Raw genomic sequence first — 23,082 nt, 5'->3', positions numbered from 1 at the left:
GGTTCCACTGCGAGTCAGCAGACCACCGGTGAAACTCAGCACAATACTTCTCCGCAGTTCTGTGTCCCTGGCGCAAGAAAATGAGAGCAGCTTCTGACCGATCTGGATCATCATAAAGCAGACCGAGTGCTACAACAACATGAAACAGCAGTAATCCAATAATACAAAGAAGTGTCATTAACAGAGGTAGAGGCAAACAATTATTGGACCCTAAAGAACTTATCACTAAAAACTTGGCAATCGGTTTTCCTCATACAATAATATGTGCAATCTGATTTCATACACCTCAGTGAATTCACAGTTTCAATATTTTTCTTGTTTTATTACAAAAAGGGTATTACAGGGAAGATTACAGATAGTAGGTGAAGGGAACACCCTAATTTGCCTTAGCACCCATTTCTAAATGTACGGCGGTGTAAACTCTGCAGCAGGAACAATAATTTCAGAATAAAGTATGGAGATGAAGTGGTGTACAGGGCCTTGGTCTACACATAATTTTTCGAACTCTGTAAGTAGCCTGCAAAAATTGTGTAAACTCTTGAGGGAGTGAAAGAAGCAGCAAAGTTGATGGGTTCTCCAGAAACCCAGTGCGTGGTATGCATCAGATGAACCTATCTCAGTTAGGTTGGGGGTGGCCAAGACCATTCCTGAAGGAAGAAAACGACATGTTTAGCCCACAGGTCGCCTATGACCTGGAAGCCTGGGTATGTAATGCCTGCTTTTGACTGCCAAATATAGGGTAAATGCTTGGGCGATATCTCTGGTTGGGTAGAAATGTTTTGAAACACTGTTAGGATGGCCCCGATGGTTGGGTGCTCATGCAGGTAGGATGGTATTGGATCATCACTCCATGGTAACACGGTCATGGGTATTGTGGTAAAGGATTGTTCAATATGTATCCACTGTTTCCATTTAGCATATAGGTGTCAAACACAAGGCCCGCATCCTGAATCTGTGCAAAAATTATCCAGAGGGACAGAGAGGTGGAACAGTGCAAAGGTTGAATATGCAAACCTAGCAGGTGTATATGGAGTGCAGTGATGTGTTTACATTTAATTCACACTCTAGGTAAACTAAAAAAAGACATATATTAATTTAGTTCTGTATTTATATAGTGGACAGAATTAAATGCATTTTTACATGCAAGCAGTAAAGGATCTCTACAGCGAAAGTAGCTTTTCCCCTGCATTCCCTGTATAAAAGAACTCGCAATAGAAGAAGAAGAGGCAGAAGAAGCTGTGTTGTAGTGCCCATGTGCTAACACAGAACATGCATATACATAGAGAGAGCAGAGTGACCCAGAGGTGGGACAATCAGTCTACTTTTTCTCCTTTCACTGTCCAGTCACAGGTTGAGGAGAGGGAAAAGCCCTGTAAATGTTACCTAATTGCAGGATAAAAAAATCAGGTCTTCTCACTTAGACAGGCCTGTGCCTTTTGGCTGTGCCATGTCCATTTCTTTAGCCTGGATAAACCAAAAACACAAATCCTTTGGCTGGTAAAACAGCTCTCATCTGTGTAAGAATTTCTTCTGTGTAGTTATCTGTTAGCCTTGAGTTCAGCATTAAACATCAGCTTGTTTTGCCATTTAGCATTTTATACCTCAAGCATCAGTTGTGTTTGTTTGTGTTTGTTTGCGAGGCCTGCAAACATCCTGGTTTTAGGTAAGAAGAGAAGTTTTCAAAAAATCAAATAGTTTGAATGTTGTCTTTAGCACACAAGAACTTCTAACATTCCTGTATTTCAAACATTCAGCATTTCTGTGTTGCAGGAGAAGAGGCAGGTAAGTTTCTAGATGCAATATAAAATGTAATATTTTACAGCTACATTGTACCTACAAAATATAGAAATATGGGAGCTGCCAATACAGATATGTTTTTATAGGTCCAGACTCACTTATCTATTTTCTTTATATACTAAATAATTGGGGGATTTTAGGTAAATGTTCATATTTGATGAAAATGAAAAACAGCTTAGTATGTTGATGAAAAAAAATGTTTGCCAGCAAAAGAGCTAAAACAACATCATATACTCTTACCTAATGCTGTAAGTTAGTATGGTCCCCTTTGCTTAGTACACATTACTTAGTGGGTACTGGTCAGCCATACGTTGGAAAATATTGCTGAGTAAGAGATCTTGCTTGGTGACTTCAGGTTGCCTCCAGGTGCACTAGATTAACGCATAGTGAAGATCTGCTTTGTAAAAAACAAACACCACCTTCATATATATATGCAAAAACTCCTGCTTGGGTGAACTGCATATGAAAAACATTATTACACAAATATTATCACTGCATTTTGTTAAACTACTTTTTATTAAAAAGGTAGTAATTGAAACCATACAAACAGAGTTAGTACAGAAATGTACAGTATAGGAGAAAAAACATAGCTACATCATGAGGAAAAAACAAAGGTACTATTCAAAAAGCTTCCCTTCATCTCAAATCTTGAGAATTTCCTGGAAAAGGGGGCTACGTTAACACTGTTTCGTGAGGCTTATACAAAATTTCGCTATGATCCAAAAAACTACCCTATTTTTACTATAATTGTAGTGTAGGGTAGGGAGAGGGTGGAGGACGCAAAAGAGTCAGGTGTCAGTACAACATCTCCACTGGAACACTTAGGAGATGGCGTCCCGTAAGAAGGAAATCTATAGGCAACGGATACTAGATTAGTAAAAAAAAAAGATTATTAACAATAAACTAACTAACCGTGGCCTTGGGTAAAATGTAACAATATTACGGGCTTACTTTAAGATACAACCAAGACCCTTGTATCATACCACAGGGTATGTAGATAAAATAGGGGTAATTGCTTTTTGCAAAGGAACATAGTCAGCCTTGGCAATTGGATCCTTTATGGCCCAAGTGGCTGTGACAATTTGTGTCAATGGACACAATGCAATCAATGTACATACCATCAGCTACAGAAATATTATCATTCCTGGAACCCCATATCATGTAGAAAGAATGCTGATCACAGAGAGAGAAACTGTTTTCTCTGGATTGATGGAAGATCCGAGAAAACCTGAACACCAAAATTCCTTAACTCCAGTGGACAGAGCCCAAGGTCCCATTCTCTTTCTGGTAGGAGAAAATGACTAGGTTTGTAACAGCTTACTTTTTGGCAATGAGTCATTAGCTAGAGCCGACGGACCACTAAGTTTTCCAGCTCTAGACTGGGCATGCGCGAGTAGCTGGGTGTCACTCAAAGGGGAAAAAACTTCTCCTTTAGTGACGTCATGATGCCAAAACCTGCCCACTCAGACCTGCGATGGGAGAGTGGGCCGGTTGTGTTCAGAGACGCAACCGGCCCACTTTCCTGAGCCTGTGATCTGTACGGGGGACATGGTCAGTGGCTCTGGCTGGTGCTCCCTCCCAGCGGGTTCCCTCTCCTGACCCCACTTGGGGGCACACCGGCAAGAGCCACAGACCACCGGTTGGCGACCGCTAAGCTAGAGCACACTATAATGGGAAAAAAGGATGTATATGTAATGCGCCTGGGCACACAAACCACAACCAACTCCAGATCTCCTTCAATCAGGCTTTATTCAGTGTCATAAAGCACAGCAAGGGTTAAGTCCAAACAAGCAAAGTACAAAAGGGTAAGGCAAAGACAGGTCAAGGAACAATCCGAGGTCAGGGCTGGCAGCAGGCAGAATGGTCAGTAACAATCCGAGTTCAGGGCAGGCAGAGTTCAAGCAGAGTCAACTTCAGGCCAGGTCACTATGGAGATGACAGAAAGCAGGTAAACTTAACCAACACAAGGATGCACCCAAGCACACTGTGTTAACAGAGGCTTATATCGGGCAATGGTGTACAGGACAGGCTCTCCTTAAATGGCCAGAGTGACCAATGACCTTGCGCCACCTGGCGCCGTCTGATAGGAGACTCACTGAATCCCCTGCGGCTGATTGGCCGCAGGGAATTCAAACTAACTACGTCCCGCCCCGGGGCGAGGCAGCCGAGTGCCACGCCCTCGGGGGGTACAGGAGGGTCGCATTGTAGCACGCGCACCTCTTCCCACAGCACCCCTAGGACGTGCACTACTTTGCACATGCAAAGGAGTGCTGAGAGCAGGATCTTGAGTAACCATATCTGAAGGGATGCTGCCTGGCTGAACAGTAGTTTGGCCAGGACGGATCCCTCCGCCTGCAGAGAGAGACAAGCTGCGAGCAGAGCAGCAGCCTCGGCCATGCTGCCTGCTAGAGCGGCGTCTCCCTCTGTGGCTGGGACCCCCAGGGACACCGCGGGCTCGCAGGATGGGTAAGTTCCTTACAGTATATTTACGAAGTTACCTTGGTGCTGGACACCTTCTGGAGCCCCCCAGTTTCCCCCATTGTTCCGTGTCACAAACCCCTTTTTTTCCACTTCCAGTATGTTGGGAAGGGGAGCTTGTTCCTCACTGCAGAGCCAAAGAAAGCATCTGGAAAGAGATACTTGAGTTCATGCATAAACATTTACCATGCTCACAGCAAAATAAGGTATGAAAATCAACTAAACAGAGATGGATTAATGTAGGTTTTTTTTTTTTAATTAAATATGTAAAGCAAATGAATGAACCAAGCTTAAAGGAGTACATACATTTAATGCCTAAAAATATTCACATATGAGGCCCATTAGGTTCATTTCATTAGGATGTCAAATGACTGTATGCCAATTTTTAACCTGCACAGGTAATTCTCTAGCAGGCAAAACCAAACTGATATAATAGTTTTATTTTATAGATGTGTGAAAACCTCAATTGTTTTATTATTCATACCAATTGATGGGTAGATGATGATTCTTTAGGTATAAACCTAGCTAAAATGTTTTTTTTTCATTTTGGATAGATTAGAAAAGGTTTAGAGCTTCAATCAAATTTTAGGCAGTGAATTTAAAAAATAATTTCTACAAAAAAAAGTTATTCTTTAACAATATATAAATGACAATGATACTTACAATAGCCATGTAGACAATTTTTAAATATTTAATAGTTGCCTATTGTCTGTAAAAGCAATTCTCTTTAGGTTAGCATGTGCAAACTAAGAATAAAATGCTGATGTGTGCTCATCCTTTAACTAATTTTTACAATTTTTTGCAAAATCTTTTGTGGCTTCTGTAATTTTCCAGTTTTCATAAAGAAAACTGTCATGATTAAAAAAAGCACAAAATAGGAACTCAAACAATATATGTTCTTCTTGATTTTTAATGTAAAGTACCTGAGTTACAGTGCATTATGTTGCCCTGCATTTAAAAAATAAAATTGTGCATCTTCCTTTTGAATGGTAAAGCTAAAGCCTCACAACAATTCTAACACAAAAGGAAAAGGGCTTTGTGTATATGTTATTAAATTATGATGATTAGCACTAGTGATGGTGAATTTGCTCATAATTAGTTCACCAGATGTGGGGAGTCAGGCACTTTCATGGAGGACAAGTACCAATGAAAATATTGGGTGCAGAGTCTTTCCATGGAATGTCAAAGGCAGTAATGAAATGACACAAAATAACAAATGTTTGGTTAATACTGTAAAGCTGTTTGTGGTATTAGGGAACAGTACAATTTACACAAAAGGGGATATGACCTGCCGGACCATAGGTTTGGACAAAACAACCTCCTCACTACATACAACTTGCACAGGAAGAACTTCCACCTCTCCTGCTGGGCCTGTCAGTGCAATCCATTGACAACTTTGGAAATAGGAGGATAACACTTTTTCAGTAATAGTGAACTGATGCAAACAAATAGCACTAAAAATGTAGAAATTGATTGATTGACTTTTTCAGCAACTATATGCTAACACCCTAAAATAAAAGAGAAAGAAAATGTATGGTACAACATAGGGAAAAAACAAAATATGCCTTCCAAAAATAAAATGATTGAACCCAGGAAAAACTTAACCGCAAACCCAGGATGGAAGAGGGGGTACACCTAATATAGTAGTCCATCACACAGCAATTTATAGGGTCCATCCCTTTATGTCTGCTGTGTACCCATCTTCTGAGGCTAATTCAAACAGGATAAAACGCCCGGTCACAAACCTCACATTATCTCAAACTTGTGTCTTCATCATGACAATGCGTTCACTGTACTCAAATGGCCTCCACACAGAATGTTTGCTGGAGAGTTTCCAAGGATCCACTCACACCTCCGAGAAGCACAAACATGTCGTGACCTTTGAGCATAAAACATCTTTCCATCCAAGTTAATGTGTCTATTTCAATTCAGTGTTCATTCTCTTCTTTAAAATCCTTAATTCATAGTATTCCATTATGGTGCATCTCACAGTCACACCAGAATCTGCCTTGGCGGATGAACCAGTGAAGATCAAAGCTTGTGACCTTCCACCGCACCAAATTATTACTATTAGAGCATGGCTGAAAGACGAGAGGGGAAAGTTGTTTTACTCCAGAGCTTTTTATGTAAGTGACAAGGATGGAAAAGTGGATCTTCAGCAAACCCCAGCAACTGGTGGAGACTTTCATGGGGTTCATCCAATGGGGCTTTTCTGGGCTCTTAGGCCAATTACACCACATTTAAGGTTGGTCAAACGGGATGTGATGGGGAGTGCTTTTGAGGTTCACCTCGAACTCTATGGTCACTGGGAACCTGATGCTATGCCACAATGTTCTCCTGAAGCTACTACGTGTCTGAGAAAATGGTATGTGGTTCCTGGGGTCCAAAGATTCCAAGTTAGAGAAGGGCGCATTCGGGGAACTTTCTTCATTCCTCCAGGTAGGTATACTATTTTAATTATAAAAGCTCACCATTTATGAAAATATTGTAATGTTGTTTAGATGAGTTCTGAATTGTTACCCTGCTTCATTAAATCAGTCAATATAGGTATTCCTACAGAAAGGCTAAAAGAGTAGCTAGTGTATAGGTAATGATGGAAATATATCATTATTATTATACAGTATTTAAATAGCATCAACATATTATGCAGCACTTCAAACATTTAGGGGTAGCTATTAATACATTTGGACAATCTGAAAGAACAGACATGGAAACCCCTTCAAAGGATACGCAGCACTGTACAAAGTCCATAGTCATGTCACTAGCTGTCCTTCAAAATATATAAAATAAAATATTTGCAGTCTATGCACTGATTTATAAATTAAAACTTAAAAAAATGAAATAAAATAAACTAGTTTAAGTATTTAATTTTGTTTGCAGTTCAGCCCCTAAAAGCAGCAAATAAACTGAACTGAAAGAGGGGCAGCACCAGGAACCAATCAGGTGTTCTGTACTGCACATGAGCTAGTGATAAACATTCTAACAAGAAGGCAGACTAAAAAAAAGAATGTCTCCTCAATGTGCTGCTGAATTATTATTCATTCACAGAATATGAATGGTGAGGCGACCTAGTTGTTCTGCTAGATCACCAACCTAGCTGTGATGTCTAGCATAACTTCCTAAATCTTTGCACTGGATGCATAGAAATAATAACACTTTAATTGTTAAAATAGCACCCATGTATGCATTGTAACTTTGTGTGTGGCTATCTTCTTTGAAAAAAAGTGGACTTTGTTTTGCTCGGCTTCATTCCAGTACAATTCGGAGAAAAGAATGTTGCAGATGATAGCTGAAAGATTAGGAGCTGCCAGCAGTTTAGTATCACGTATGGGGCCTGATTTACTAAAGCTCTCCAAGGCTGGAGAGGATACAATTTCATCAGTGAAGCTGGGTGATCCAGCAAACCTGGAATGGATTTTTTCAAAGTCATTTGCTATTTGTTAGCAAATGTTTTGAGTCCTGGATCAGATCCATTCCAGGTTTTCTGGATCCCCCGGCTTCACTGATAAAAGTGTATCCTCTCAAGCATTGGAGAGCTTTAATAAATCAGGCCCATAGTGTCCAGATAGTTTAACACACATCTGATTCTGACCTCAAATCGGAACATGCAATACATTCCTACATGAGGAATACATGAGCAATACAAGCTCTGATCTGACACATACAAGTCAATGACAGGTTTACAGGGCTCAGGCAATGTGGCTGTTGGGCAATACCAGCTGTCATCATCTGGATTGACTGTACCCTACAATACCTGCTATTCAAAAGTAAAGTATAGCTTATTAAAAAAATACAATTCCAGTCCAGTTTGACCAGATTCAGCCTGATCAGATTGGATTTGTACCAAATTTTATTCCACTCACCTCCAATTCTGAGGCACAAACAGGAACAGGAACTATACACTGTGGCAATTTTCATTCACCGCCCTAAGCATGGACCAGGCTCTGTTGCCCTCAATTCACTTACCACTGTGCAAATACTGCAGATCTACAGAGCTGAGAGAGTGTGGAGTTTCATAATGGTTTATAGTTCAAAAAGCAGACAGTAGGCTCGTGCTTATGAAAAGTTGGCCCGGAGCTATTTAAGTGGAGGGCCACATGACAGGTTAAGAAGGGAAGACAGGACAGCAAAGGGTTACAGTTTAAAAAAAAAAAAAAATGGGGAAAGTATAAGAAAAAAAATATATATATATGTACATAGGTGATGGGGGAGGAACAGAATTATGATTGGGGGGTTTTTGGTGCAGGGTGGAGTATTGGGCATAATTTAAAGGGGGGCACTTAAAAAATGAGCTACTATGGGGCGTGGGGCAGTTGTCATAGCAGCAGGGGCGGCTCTTATCAGGTCCATGAATGGGTTAAGTTTAGGAAAAAGGGAATGAGGGGTAGGGCCTAGCGGGGGACGGGCTCTGTCTGGTTAATGGGGGCCCTGCACGACACTCGGTTGTTGTGGGGGCTAAATGTTTTAAAAGGATATCCGCTAATTGTCCCTGAGGCGGTGCTATTAGCGGCTGGGGGCCTGGTTAGTGAGCGGAGGTATTGGTTAAAAGGATTAGGATGGGAGGAATTGTATTCATGGACCTAGAAAAGAAAGCAAGGGCCGGCGGAATTTAAGGCTGTCATAAAATGTTTGTTGTTTGAAGTTGTACATATGTGGCTGTTTTTGTTTATATACAAAAGTATGTTGTTAAAAAATTTGGTTAATAAAATGAGCTGCTATGGCCGATTTAATCCAACAAAACAGTGTGGTCTATTAATGGGTACGTTGGGTTGGATTGGGGGAGGGGCAGCTCATGGCTTCATCGGCTGTGCCCTAGTCATGTTTGACTCTAAACCAAGTTGTGATTTATGATCATACAACATAAAAAATGCTACCACAAATATGTTTGGGATGTTCTCATTTTTCTAGGTCACGGTATAGCTAGTAATAGTTAGTAACATAAAACTGCACTTGCTCTGTAATGCTGAATATGATTTACAACTCATCCCAACAGTATCAGTATTTCCTCAGTATAGAGGTATTTTCCTAACTTGAATAAGTAGGGATATGTCATTTACATCACAGAAGAAGTTCAGTTGAATTTGACTACATACATACACAAGGTGGAGGACAAGATTACATGCATTACTTCAAGGATCTTTATTGTAGATATTACTGTATTTTGAATTACGCTATTAAAGCAGCTTAATATTTTAAAAATTGCGATCAGACAGATCCTTTATTACAGAAAGGAAAGGTGATATCCCTTCTGTAATGAAGTAAACATAAATTCTTGAATGCAACTTTTTACATATACTCAGCTGTCCCCATCGCATTGTGAACTCTGCCATCTTCTGCTTCTCCTCTTCCTTGTTTTCTGATCTGCCATCTTGATTGGTAACCTAACTTCTGTGCATGCATGTGAGATTTCATTCAGTCCTGCTAGCCCCAAGGGATGCCCTAAAACTAAACAAAAGTTGCTGTGAGTACATTAAGGATACTATATTAAGAAATTTTTTTTGTTCATAGGGGTGTTCCGTTTTTTCTGATATTCCCCCTGAAGACTCAAAGTGTTTCCACGAAACGTGTCAGGCTTGGTTGAATATCAGGGAAAATTGACTAAAACTTAAATGTTATATATATATTGATGTGTCTATATATTGTAAAACAATTTTTTTTAACATGTAATTTAATATAGTTTTGGATTATATTTTACAATTATGATAATCTGATATGCCACACAACTCCTTACTTTGGGCTAAATCCCCCTCTGGTGCTATAGCCATTGGCTTTCGAGCCTTCTTTGAATGAGGTGAGGTGGCAAACATATCTATATAACCCTTAGGATGGGGACATAGAAAATTTGTGTTGTCTGAAATTCTTTAGTATTGAACATTCTGCTTTCCATCTAGGTGAGGGCCCATTCCCAGGAGTCATTGATTTGTTTGGGGGTTTTGGTGGCCTCATAGAGTTTCGGAGCAGCCTCTTGGCTAGTCGCGGCTTTGCCACACTTGCTTTGGCATATTTTGCTTATGATGATTTGCCAAAAAACTTTGACCATCTAGATCTAAGATATTTTGAAGAAGCTGCTCAATTTGTAACCAGTCATCCAAAAGTAAGTAAAAGCATTACATATATATGCAAATTTTGCTATAAATAATATTTATGAACATGATAATCTTACAGGCAATGCACATGCAACAAACAGGCAATCATTACAATACATTAATAAGGTCAATAATACCAAATCGTGAACAATAAAAATGCAATTGTAATAGTAAAATATGATATTCAGCTTCTTGTGATTCTTTGTAGAGCAGGGAGATGCAGGGGTGACACTAGAAGGCAATCCAAAAAGCTCTCATGTGACAGCAGGAAATAAGAAACTTATCTCTTGAGTATAGTATACTCAAGATGAGTATAGTTGTAGGGGTCTTAATATTGAGCAGTTTAAACAAAGGATAAGTAATTTAGATGATTTATTGTACATAGAACAGGCTACCAACAACATCTAAACTATATGATTTCAGATTACCCCAATAAATTGTACTATTACAGATACACCAGTTATGCTTTTTAATAGAAAAAACAAAGTAAATCTGCGTGGTTAATTTTTTTTAGTCTTTTGACCTAATGCGTTTCACAAAAAATGTTTCATCTGGGTAAACAAAACTATGTTTTTTTTTCTTAGTTTGAATAGACAATTGGAAATAATCTGCCAGGAGACTCCTCTTTCATTGTCAAGTGAACAGGCTATGGGTGAGGGGGTGACACCACTCTATTCTTTAGCTCTAACTACAAAAGTGGTGTCACCCCACCGCCACCACCATACTTTATGAATTTTAAAAGCAGCTGAAAAGAATTCTAAACTCTTTGACAAGTAATACAGCTCACATATGTGTATTTGATATGATTTACCAGCTGTTTTTTCATGTTCAGCTTCAACAGAGACAGGTATTGCATGATTTTAACTATTGTTATTAAATGTCCTTCAGGTGTCTGGAAAAGGTGTTGGAGTAATAGGTGTGAGCAAAGGAGCTGAAATGGCCTTGGCCATGGCATCTTATTTGCCTCAGATTGCTGGCGCAGTCTGCATCAATGGAACCATGGTGCTGACTGAAAGCATTGTCAGTTATGGTGATATGATCCTGCCTGGAATTCCCCTCCAAAAAGAGAAAATGCTTTTCACACATTCTGGTGCTTTACACACGTCTCACATCTATGAAGACCTGAAAAAAAACGAAAACCAGACCTGTGTACTTCCAGTAGAAAAGGCCAATGGTTCAATCCTCTTCTTGGTTGGAGAAAACGATCAAACTTATGATAGTTCATATTTTGCAAGGATGTCAGTAACCAGAGCAAGAAAGCACGGCAAGATGGACGTGTACGTAGAGAGTTATCCTGGAGCTGGGCACCTCATAGAACCTCCATGTTCTCCTTTCTGTCCTGCATCAAGATCATCCTCATCCGCTATTCCAGTGATGTGGGGAGGGGAACTTGTTGCCCACTGCCAAGCTCAAGAAATCAGTTGGCCAAGGATACAGGACTTCTTGCGAAAAAATATTAAATGCTCTAAGAAGAATAAATTGTAAGAAGCGATCGGTTAAAAAAGAAAAAAAGACCCATGCAGACAGTGAACAAACAAATCCATAATTTTGCAGCCTAACCAATGTTATTATTCTTATCCTTTAACAGCATCTATATTAACAAAATGAACATAATCATGTAAAAGCATGAAAAGGGGGGCAAGAACAGCAGGTATTTCGATGACAGAGCAGTTAATTCAGTAACAGATATTTATAACATTTTCCATACCAAGAAAAATGTATGGTAGTAAAATACTGCTTACAAAGACTTTATTCCAAAATTGGTTCCATGGTGGCAAGAACCCAACTTGCTGCAATAGATCTCAACCACAATGTACAGAGACTATAAGCTGTGATAATGAAGCCAACCGCATCCATATTTAGTAGAGGTTAGTCATACAGAAATCATCTAGAAGTTTAACATTCCCTAAAAATATTGCTCCAATGTCAGGAGTAGAATAAAAAATCTAATCACGTTTATCCAAAGCACAGTTATAAAAACTTTATAAGTAAAAAGAATATTTTATTGTTGGGACTTTATAGGCATTCAAGTTATAGATCAAAATTATAAAAAAAAAAACATAATTAATATTAATTTGTGCTAAATGTTTTAAAAAAACTAAGAATATTAATAAAATATTAGTGGTAATAATATCTAGTGGTCACTAGAATAAATATATTTGTTTAAATAATTGTTTCGATGTATCATACTTTTTTTTTTTTTTTTACTTTACAGCATATTTATGAGCGACTGTACTTGGACTTTGCCACTTTATGAGCCTTGAAAATGTGTTTGTTGGAAATTTTATAATGTTTTATTTCTTACACCAACTACTCTTGGTTGAAACTGAAATGTTTCTTGTGTGACCCTCCATTTGGTCTTTTACACCTTATATTCATCATGTATTTTTACTTTACAAAGGTAAATAAAACATGGTTTAAACCAGATGGAGGTTACATTTTATGGTAAAAATCCTTGGTAAGTGAGTTGATTCACTTTAGAAGGTATAACACAATTACCCAAAGTGTGGCTATTCAGAGCCGGTCTTATCATTGTGTTTACTTAATACATTGGGCCTGATTTATTAAGGCTTTCCTTGGCTGGAGAGGATAGACTTTTATCAGTGAACCTGGACAATCCAGCAAACTTGGAATGCATTGCTTAAAAGTCGTTTGCTATTTGCTATATAAATGTTTTGAATCATGGACCAGATCTGATCCAGGTTTGCTGGATCACCCAACTTCACTGATGAAAGTGTATCCTCTCCATTCTTGGAGAGCTTTGATAAATCATGGCCAATGTCTGTAAAGCAAATCCAAAACTGTGGCAGGAACCAGTCATTAACTTGGAGAGTTTTTTTTTCTAGTATTTTTAAATTTAGCTCTCTTTTGATTGCCTAGCACCACCTATTGGTTAAAATGCAAACCCCAAAAACAAGAATTTACATGGTAACCCATTCATTAAAATCTCACATAAACCTTAGCATATTCCATTTTATCTAACCTAATTTTCAACATGTTATCATAAAATTCAGTTATTGATCCAGTGCAGGAACTGGGGCAAATGCTGCACACCACTCCTGTCCTCAGCAGGACCACAGGGTATTTAATATATGTGGCCTATTCCTTAAAGCCACCTCTTTATTGGTATAGACATTGACCATGCAGTTGGTGATACGTATTGCTAAGGTCATTTTATAGGCCATCCCTTGTGATTTATCATAAATGGATCTTGATTATTTTTATTGATTTTTTTTTTTTTTGGTGTATGGGTAAAGAGGATTTTGTCATGAAATATTTGGATTTTTATCAATATTTGGACGTTTATCACTCTTTTTATATGGAGGATTGAGTACAGTTTTAAGTTTTTTTTTTTTGTACAACTTACTTAATTTGCTTTGGGCAATAATTAATAAAATGTTTAAAAAACAGCAGGACAATACTCTAAGAGGTTCAGTAATACCTGATTTCCAGAGAAAGGCAATTCAGAGGACCTGGAGGAACCACTAATTGATCTGCCACAGTGGAAGGTGGAAGATTTATCTGAGAAGACACTGGATGGGTAACTATCAGGGAAAGTTATTGAAAAGATTATTCTGTTCAGTTTCTCTAGGAAGTTTGTAAGGAAGACATAATATTCCTATAGGGGGACTATCTCAATCTCAGGCTTTTCACAGAGTTTTTTATTCACTGAAACACAATTACCAATTCCGAGATAAAACAAGGCAAAAAAAGACAAAAGAAAGATTACTTAGCAAAGGATAGACAAAAGCATAAGTGGCACCCCAAAGATAAGTGACTCTAATACAGATACCACCATAATACAGATGCGGATAGCAACAGTGTACCTAGAAACGAAAATTCTGTCACTACACTTCCAATATCACATAATTCCACACCAGCTATCATACAATCTGGCACAAAATCAAAACCCCCCACAAGCACTTTTTTAGGTACAGGACCCCCTGCAACAGGGGCTCCAAAAACAGGTCCCATATACCTATACACGGTAAAGATACTGCCCCATTAGATACACTAAATGTGATCACTTTGTCACAACACAAGCTATCTGTCACGGAACTGGAAGTCCTAAAATTAGGACTCAGTTTTGCCCCACTGATACACTAAACAAATTTGAGTTTGTAAAAAACATACATCTCTTTGCTAGAAAACTGTAGTATAAAGTACTGCTAAACAAAGAACATGAAGATGAACCCGGCCCTCTGAAAGAATGGCTGGATTTCAACTCAACTCAACATTGATTTCAAGGTCATGAAAGATTCGATATTGATGACTTCCCTGATACTTATCAGGATATAGTTCATCCTACATCAAACCCTAGTTGTAAAATGATTCCCAAGTCCACTCGCTTTCTGGATCTAAAGCAGAATCCGATTCTTTATGCATTTGTGCAGCAGGTATCCAAAGCAATACCAGAGTGGCAGGCTAGTGAAGGAGATCCAAGTAATCTAACCAAAAAGCAATTGAGGGCAATTACAGATTTACAAAATAACTATAGGATAGTAATTAAACAAGGAAATGGAAGTGGAAATGTGATTATCATGGATAGAGAGAAGTACAAAACAATGTGTTATAAAATATTAGAAAACAAGGAATGGTATAAGTTAGTTTCCAAAAATGTGGTAAAATCATACAATGATGAATATTTTCATTTGATAAGTGAAGCCCTGTCATTTGATATTATTGACAAGGGCACTTTTGAATGTTTAAATATTAAATTTCCGGTCATGTCTACGTTCTACGCTCTTCCTAAAATACATAAAAACTCTTGTGACCCTCCAGGACGCCCTATTGTGGCTGGCATAGGGAGCATAGCTTCAAATGCCAGCTTATCAGTGGACCATTACCTATGTCCTTTTGTGCTTAGTCTACTTTCTTTTCTTAAAGATACTTTGGAATTACTCAAGATTATTGACATGACTGTACCTGAGAAAGCTATTTTGGTAGCGATAGATATAGAGGTACTATATCTTAACATCCCACACGAAAATGGGCTAAACGTGATTTAAAATTTCTAGGGGAACTAAGTAGTAAAACAGTACCCCAAAATGAGCTGATACTATCACTACTGAGATATATCCTGTATAAGAATGTTTTTGTGTTTGATGGCCATACCTACCTCTAGGTGCAGGGAGTTGCTATGGGGACACAATGTGCCCCAACATATGCAAACCTGTACCTGTGGGGATTGGAGAAAGATGTGTTTTCAGATGAGTCCCTGTCAATATACCTTCCCCATATTCTTTTATGGAGAAGGTATATTGATGATGTGTTTCCTATTTTGACTGGATCACAAATCTAACTAAATTAATTCTTTAAAAGAATTCAAGTTAATGAATTCAACTTGAAGTTCACTATGGAGACTAGCACTTCATCAATTCCCTTCTTAGATATTATGGTACAGAAAAATAATCATAACATTCTTACATCCAAACTTTATCGCAAAAGCACTGCAGGAAATACAATTCTCTGTGCCGGTAGCGCCCATCCTGTTAATTTAAAAAACAGTATTCCCTACTCACAATACTTGGGACATTCATCACACAGCGAAAGACATAGTTAAAAAATGTTGATATATATATTTATATATAGTTTTTGCAACAATGAGGCTTAAGCTAGGTACATACTTCCAATAATTATTGTTGAAAACGAAGGATAGACCTGTTAGCATATAGCATACCGACCTGAAGGATCAACGATCTGTACACGCTGTAATGATACAATCGTTCAAATATAATCCACCAATAGTGTACACACGCTAGATACAATCGTTTGAACAATGCAGGAAGTGACATGTAAAGGAGGAACATGCACGATCAGTGAACGACTGTACACACGATATATAGTGAATGATTGTTGGCCAATCAGATCCGCCGTGACGGTCGTTCATTTCCAACGACAATCCTCATTCGTCGGCATCGTTGGTCACCTTTTTTGTGAACAATTTTGGGCCTATCGGTCATTCGTCGTTCGTTTCCAACCATAATTATTGGAAATGTGTACGCAGCTTTAGTCTACGTGGACTGTTTCCCCAGTGTTTAACCTGAGGTCCTTGTTTGAAATCCCCATGCATTACAATGGGTTATTTTACACCAGGACGTTTAGGACATTCATCTTAAACGTTGCTTTCAATGCTTAAAAATTTTAAACGCTGGGTTAACGTTGGAAAACATGGGTAAATGCAGGTAAAGGCTTCCATTGATTTCATTGGGACGTTTTCCTGCATTTTTGAGCACTTAATATGCAAATTAGGCAAAAACGTGGTAAAACTATATAAATAGCGTGGCATAGGCGTGGCATAGGCGTTACCCAGCATTTTAAAGGCTAGCTTTAAAATGCTAATAAAAGTGCATAAAAACGCATATAAACGCAATAGGAACGTTTACATGCGTCCATGTAGACCCAGCCTAAGAAAATCCTTCCTCTCTGCTATCACCTATCGGTTTGCACTTACCCTCATCATGAGCTCTTGGTTTGCTTTGAGGCCATATATACATTTGAATAAAGATGACAAAATACTGTAATATATAATACATGCTATAAGTAATTGTAAGTATGCTTGTTGCTGACTTTATAAAAACAATATATGCTGTTTTGAAGAACAATAGTTATTGTATATTATATTGTATTTATTCAATTCTAGATATCTCAATGTTATTATCCTGATGAAGCAGCATTGACTGTGAAACGCGTCAAGACACCCTCTAATGTTGTGGGATACTATACTGTTAGCTGTTAAACTGACATACTGACATAGCTGTTAAACATTTGATATACTATGGTCAAATGTATGAGCAATATTGATGTTCAGATCGCCTGTAATCTGCATTAGCTGCGGCTAGTAAAGATGGGCAATTTTTAAAACCTTGCCCAGTGTGTTATGCACTGTGCTCTTTTCTTTATGTATTTTTATGTATGTCACTGTCACTGGTGTGGTATTTGTTGCCACTTTGCTTTGATGGAGGGTGCTATTCCCTTATGGGCTAGCCCATGAAGTCTTGGAGAGTGCTTTGGTCTAACAGCCAGGCGCTCTCCCTTAGTAGGAGTGTCTCTTCGGGCGAACTCCCAGCTTAGTATCTGTTGGGACCTGCTTAGACGGTCCCATAGAGAAAAGGCCCCCGTTTGGTTTCGGCCAGAGGGGCAAGTAAGTCCATCCCAGCTTTGGCTGGGTGGGCTCAGTACCCAGCCCTTGTCTGGAGCCTCGCTTCAGGGGGTCTGGGGATATGGGGTGGCCCTTCCTCTTTAGAGGAGGGATCACAAAAAGTACCCGAGTGCACGTTTTTTGTGGCGTGTTTTTGCACTTTCACTTTTTTACCGAGCACGGGGGTTTTTTTTCGAACTCGAGTGCAAGATTCAAAAAAAAAAATTGATGTTCAGATTGTGCTGTCTTAAGACAAATGGCATAATCTTATATTGGTGTTTTAAAATTTTCTAAATAAAAAGTTTTTGTTGTTTGGTTTTATACATGTGCCAAATAAGTCCCCTTTCTTTCTGCATATTTTGAAATGTTTGTAAATAGTCCAAAAGTATTCCTGCCCATCACACATGAAAAATGTAACCTGACTTGAGCTTACAGGACTTTTGGTTAGACATTGAGAAAATCAATGTAAGGAGAACAAAAGCATCAAATGCCCCCGCCCCCCATGCTTAAGTTCTTTGATCTATACCTAATACAAAAATGCACAACATCAGTATCTAACATTAGCCAACACCCTCATTTTCCCTTTTCCTCTCTAGAAAACACATCACAATGTCTGACTGCTGTGGCTTTTCATGGGGAGAGCCCATGATTTGCTGATGCAGACTGCATGAGAGCAGTTTTTGGGGTCAAATTGGATGGTAAGTATTAGGGTTTCCTTCTATAAGGTCTGGATTCCCTTATGCATATACCACAGGCACCTGGGAGAGTAATCAATGATAACACACAGACAGATATTTACTGATCAACTTATCAACAATAATTTCAAAAGATATAAATGATTCCCACTGATCATGTGCAATAATTGGTCATTACAACAAGGTAATCTGAAATCATGTCATGTAACCTACATGCACTGGATGCATCACGGATGATGGCGGTCTCCCTTGTTTCCTGAACTATATGCATTAGTTTAAAAGGTAACCCACATGCACTGGATGCATCACAGATGATGGGGGTCTCCCTTGTTTCCTGAACTATATGCATTGGTTTAAAACAACAATATACTAGTAAGTACTGTTACCTCTGTTTGGCCTTGTTGCAGCGCTTTGAATATATAAGAATTAGCCTTTAATTGGATGTAATTGCCCGGGCACAAAAACTTGCATTTTGGGCTATAATTCCCTTCCCTCTTTGCACATATTCACTAATATACTGAGTGAAATCTTTGTGCATTTTTCTGGCATTTTTGCATCTATATATCCAATTATATGCCTATCCAGCGATTTGTCTGATCCTTACTCATAACCCATATTGCTTACATCCTTTTTATGTGAAACTTATTACATCTCCACTTTGGATAGATGTATTGTTACACTTAGTAACTCATATTAATAATACCCTCTATGTGAGACTTTTTGTATCTCCACTTTTGGATACATGCATTCATATATCTATTAGTGTGTTTGATCCAGTGATAAATTTGATCTCTGTTTAAGTCCTATACTAATGATGTCCTCTGTATGTATTCTTTCTTAAATACAGTGATCAAATAGATGCTTTAATGGCAAGTTTTTTGAAAACCACAATGGACAAACACTACAGATTGAATGCTATGGTGGATGATTAATTTGGGATGCCGCTGTCTCTGATGTTGTGGTTTTAGCCCTGCCTATACCTGCCTCCATACCAAGTGACAAAGTGCACTTGTAGTTGAATTGCCTTTTGGTATGTATATCTTTATAGGATTTAAGAATTAAAAATTTAAAGATATTATATACAAATCTACATGCAGTTTTATATATATTAATGATTTTTCTGTATTGCATTGTAGTTGCTTGTACTAATTACATCCCTGAGAAAGCGGGCCTAGTCTGTGAAACGTGTCGGATGATCCCTACATATGTAATGTGTACAATGTATTCAGCCTATGTATGTCAAAAAAAAGAGGTAAGCGCAACTAAATGTGTGGCCAGTTGCTCCATAACTCTCCTGGAATTTTTATTTTGGTTTATTGCTAATAATAATGTATGTGTTTAATTCAGATAAAATGAAATGTTATCATTGTATAGGTGCAATTATTAGTGTGAATAAAGTTGTCCATGCAGACTTTACAAGGTGCTAGAGACTTGGGAAAAGGAATCAAAAGCAATATGTTGAGGATATCCTAATAAATCTGATTGGTTGCTGAAAATAATTCAATGTGACCTAAGTTTTTTTTTAAATATTATCATTTTGTTGGTTGAACTGTTCATTAACGTTTACTGCGTTATGCCTTAATAAAAAAAATATTATATTTCTGGTGCCAATGTTTTTGGCTTCTATAGGGCAGAATATGGAGACACCTTGAAATTGCTGTTGTGAAACTGACACAGCCAGACTTCAGATTATTTTGCCTGCAGCACTTTTTAAAATCATCAGTATAAGTTTTCAACCTAAACTAGCTTTTTTTTACAGACATCACGCTTCCTCTGCAGATAACAGGCATGTTTCATGATAAGCTTGTTTTGATCCCTAAATGAGAAAGCATAGATATCTTTTAGCCATCTCTTCTTAAAGCTTATGTAAAAAAATAGATATTATAAAAGTTTCCAATAGTATATTTATGTGTCAATCTCTGATTGTTTCACCTACTATATACATAGCAAGCCCACCAATAATTTACTATTCTTTTGTTTCAGTCCCTATTCTTTGGGGCATGCCATTTCTCTAGTAGCTGGTCTCTATATTTCGGCTAACTTGGGTTCTTGAACTTGGGTTCTTGAAAGAAAAATAGACTTTTTATTGTAATGTGGCTGAAAATAGATATTTCAGTTCTGCACAATGCTTCCATTGAATGCTGCCTTTGTATATGTGCAAGGGACTTAAAATGTAGGATACTTGCACCAAAATGTATTGTTCTGCCCAAGTACCATGACTGTTATAATACCAGATGTTTAAGGGGACGGACCTGATGGAGGACTTCTTCAGTGGGATCGAGGGATCTGCAGAAATAAGTAAGTGAATTTTTTTTTAATTTTTACTTTAGTTCCACTTTAATATAGTTGCCTAGCTAAGATTTAAACCTGGAATTCAAGTGGTGCAGAAGCAGAGTCCAAACTCCAACTTCTCTACACTGAAATCTTAAGCAGTGCTGTTAGTCCCGCTTAAGTTCCCCGGTGCTGGACTACACAACATCTCTTCATTTGTTATGGAGCTATGGAAGGAGTCCAAAGGGAGAATTTGGTGGAACTGATAACACTGCAGAGGCAGTAAATGTTCTACCAGGAAGTTCAAAGCTTACTACATTTCTGGCAGATCAACAGGTATTCTCCTCAAACAGTAATTTTAAATACCTGTTGATAAACATGAGCAAATGTGCATGCATTCTATGTACTAAATGGTGTTAATTTATTAAAGGAGTTTATGTTGTTCATTCACTTGACTTTTTATTTCTTACATTTCTTTGTATGTGTGTATTTTCACCACATTTAAAAAAAATCAACAAAGTAGCCATTTCAGACCTTTTTGTGTATGTACTTATATGGTAGTAGTATGATCACTGAGTGGAAGTGGTATATCTATGTTTTAAAAACTGTCAGAAAGATCACAGGACCATAAGATAAGCACAGGATGGCGGGGACAAATCTGAATATCTTTAGCATAAAAAGGCCCCTTAAGTCCTTCCTTCCTATTTTCTGCAGCATCCTCAGACTTCTGCTGGTCTTATCATCACTCTCAGTCATGATTGTTTGATAACTGTGTAACTGCCAGCTCTTGATAACTAGGACTATTTCAAACATTTTCTAGTTAGTTTTAAAGGGCTAAAAAATATAATTTGCTGCTTACAATGACAGCAAATGTATGTGGCAGCCCTTTCATGTAAAAGTGTCCCTGATCCAATTTTAGTCCTTTCCCTGGTAAACAGGAAGCCAGAGCTGTGTATATTTTTTTCTTTCTACAAGTCTATTCTTGTTCATGGATTGATTTTTTTTACAATGTTGTCTGTATGTATTATCAGGCAAATAGGGCATCTTTGGATCTGCTTTGGGGGTTGAGCGATTCCGCGCGGCTTCCCATGGCTGCCACCTTGCCAGCCACTTGGTCACTCGCACCATATCACTAGTTTTTAACACGCATTTGGCACATTTGACTGCTGGTGGCAATGAGCAGTACTAGTACCCTATTCATTCTCTATGCCCCCCCCCCCCCCATAGCAGTGTCCCTCTGGGGCAGCTCCATAGAGAATGAAAAGGGGTAGAAGTGAGTGGTACTAGCCCTTTAAACAGTACTAACCATGGTAACATGTAGCGTCTCAAGGAGCAGCAGTTTCCTGGCATTAGGAAGCAGTAAATTCACCCCAACCTCACTTCCAACATAGCCATAGGAGAGAAGAATGTTTGTCTGCTTCATCCATTTACAGAGTTGCTCAGTGGTTAGAGTTGAGGGTAGATGATACATATCTGGTCATGATTTTGTAGAGGGATGTCTTAGTCTATAGAGAGCCAACCTGTTAGGCTGGGGCATTGGGCCCTGGGACACAGTTGTGTCTTTGCCTTGCTAAGATTTGCTGCATATGGGGATATTCTAATAGACCTCCTCAAGGAAAAAGATGACCACCAGAAAGGGGCACTTAAAATCAGACCTTCATTATTTTAATATTTTGCTAGGGGCCTTTCTTCAATCTGAATTAGGGCCTGGGACAAAGAGAAAGAGACAGTCCTAAATGAGGGATGGTTGTCTGTGTCATCCAGTCTGTGAGGTGTTGCTCAGTAGTGTGAGTTGGAGGGAGAGAATAAGTATGTGGTCATACCTTAATAAAGAGAGGGGGCAGTATTAGGAAGCTCTATCATGGGAATCTAGAGAAGGCAAGGGACAACCGGTTGGGATGGACCTAGTCCAGCAGAGGCCGTTGGCCCTGGGACCTACCCAGCTTTATCTTGCACTTGCCCTACTAAAGGATGAAGTCTGGGGATGGAGATGATCTACAAGGTCTCCTTAGAAAATGAGAACCAATGTAACCACTAGAGAGAGGCACTTTGAAATCTGACATTGAAGTTTAATTTTCTTTTGTCTTTTCTAGGGGTTTATCTTTTTGAATTATGTTTTTTGTTGACCCTAGAACTGTTTCTCTGCATATTCAAGTCAATGGTAATGCCAACACAACTTGAAACATTTCATGCAACATAGAACAAACACAGGTCAGTGACAGATCAAAGGTACGATTAGACAGAAAACAAAAAGAACGACTCATTATGGCAATAAGTATGTTCAATAAAATCAGTGTATTTAAAGTTTGTACATTGGACAAGGTTCAACTACTGTAAGTTCACCGTAGACATTGCAAATAAACATATTTACAGCGATCAATAGTCAATAGGTTAGACTTACTGTTTATTCATCTCCTACTTCCACAAACTACCAACATTCTAATTGGTATCGGCTTAGTATATACCCTTCCATAATATATAACTCAGAAATCTCTCCTCTTGTGGAAGGTAACAGAAGGAGAAAGTATTTAATTATAAATACTGTTGACAGCCTAGTAACATTAAGCATCCCTTTGGGGATCACACATTTCCAACTACTATGCAGTTAGCCACT

The 23,082-nt window shown here is 38.5% G+C and overlaps 1 protein-coding gene across 1 annotated transcript; it reads left to right on the top strand.

Annotated features, from left to right (window-relative positions):
• The first annotated feature begins 5,384 nt into the window (after positions 1 to 5,384).
• On the top strand, positions 5,385 to 12,532 carry LOC140334226 (acyl-coenzyme A amino acid N-acyltransferase 1-like). The gene is made up of 3 exons (XM_072416442.1): positions 5,385 to 6,714; positions 10,167 to 10,369; positions 11,250 to 12,532. The coding sequence occupies exons 1-3, from the start codon at positions 6,252 to 6,254 to the stop codon at positions 11,844 to 11,846; spliced, it is 1,263 nt and encodes a 420-aa protein (XP_072272543.1). The 5' UTR covers positions 5,385 to 6,251; the 3' UTR covers positions 11,847 to 12,532.
• The last annotated feature ends 10,550 nt before the right edge of the window (positions 12,533 to 23,082 follow it).

The sequence above is a fragment of the Pyxicephalus adspersus genome, chromosome 6, assembly GCF_032062135.1.
Source record: "Pyxicephalus adspersus chromosome 6, UCB_Pads_2.0, whole genome shotgun sequence".
Classification (NCBI taxonomy): domain Eukaryota; kingdom Metazoa; phylum Chordata; class Amphibia; order Anura; family Pyxicephalidae; genus Pyxicephalus; species Pyxicephalus adspersus.
Note: the sequence above shows the minus strand (reverse complement) of the source record. Positions and strands in the feature narration are given on the sequence as shown.

Coding starts and splice junctions, on each gene's coding strand:
- LOC140334226 (XM_072416442.1), top strand. CDS start 6,252: ATGGTGCATCTCACAGTCACACCAGAATCTGCCTTGGCGGATGAACCA. Junction 6,715..10,166: donor AACTTTCTTCATTCCTCCAG/GTAGGTATACTA, acceptor CTTTCCATCTAG/GTGAGGGCCCATTCCCAGGA. Junction 10,370..11,249: donor TTGTAACCAGTCATCCAAAA/GTAAGTAAAAGC, acceptor AATGTCCTTCAG/GTGTCTGGAAAAGGTGTTGG.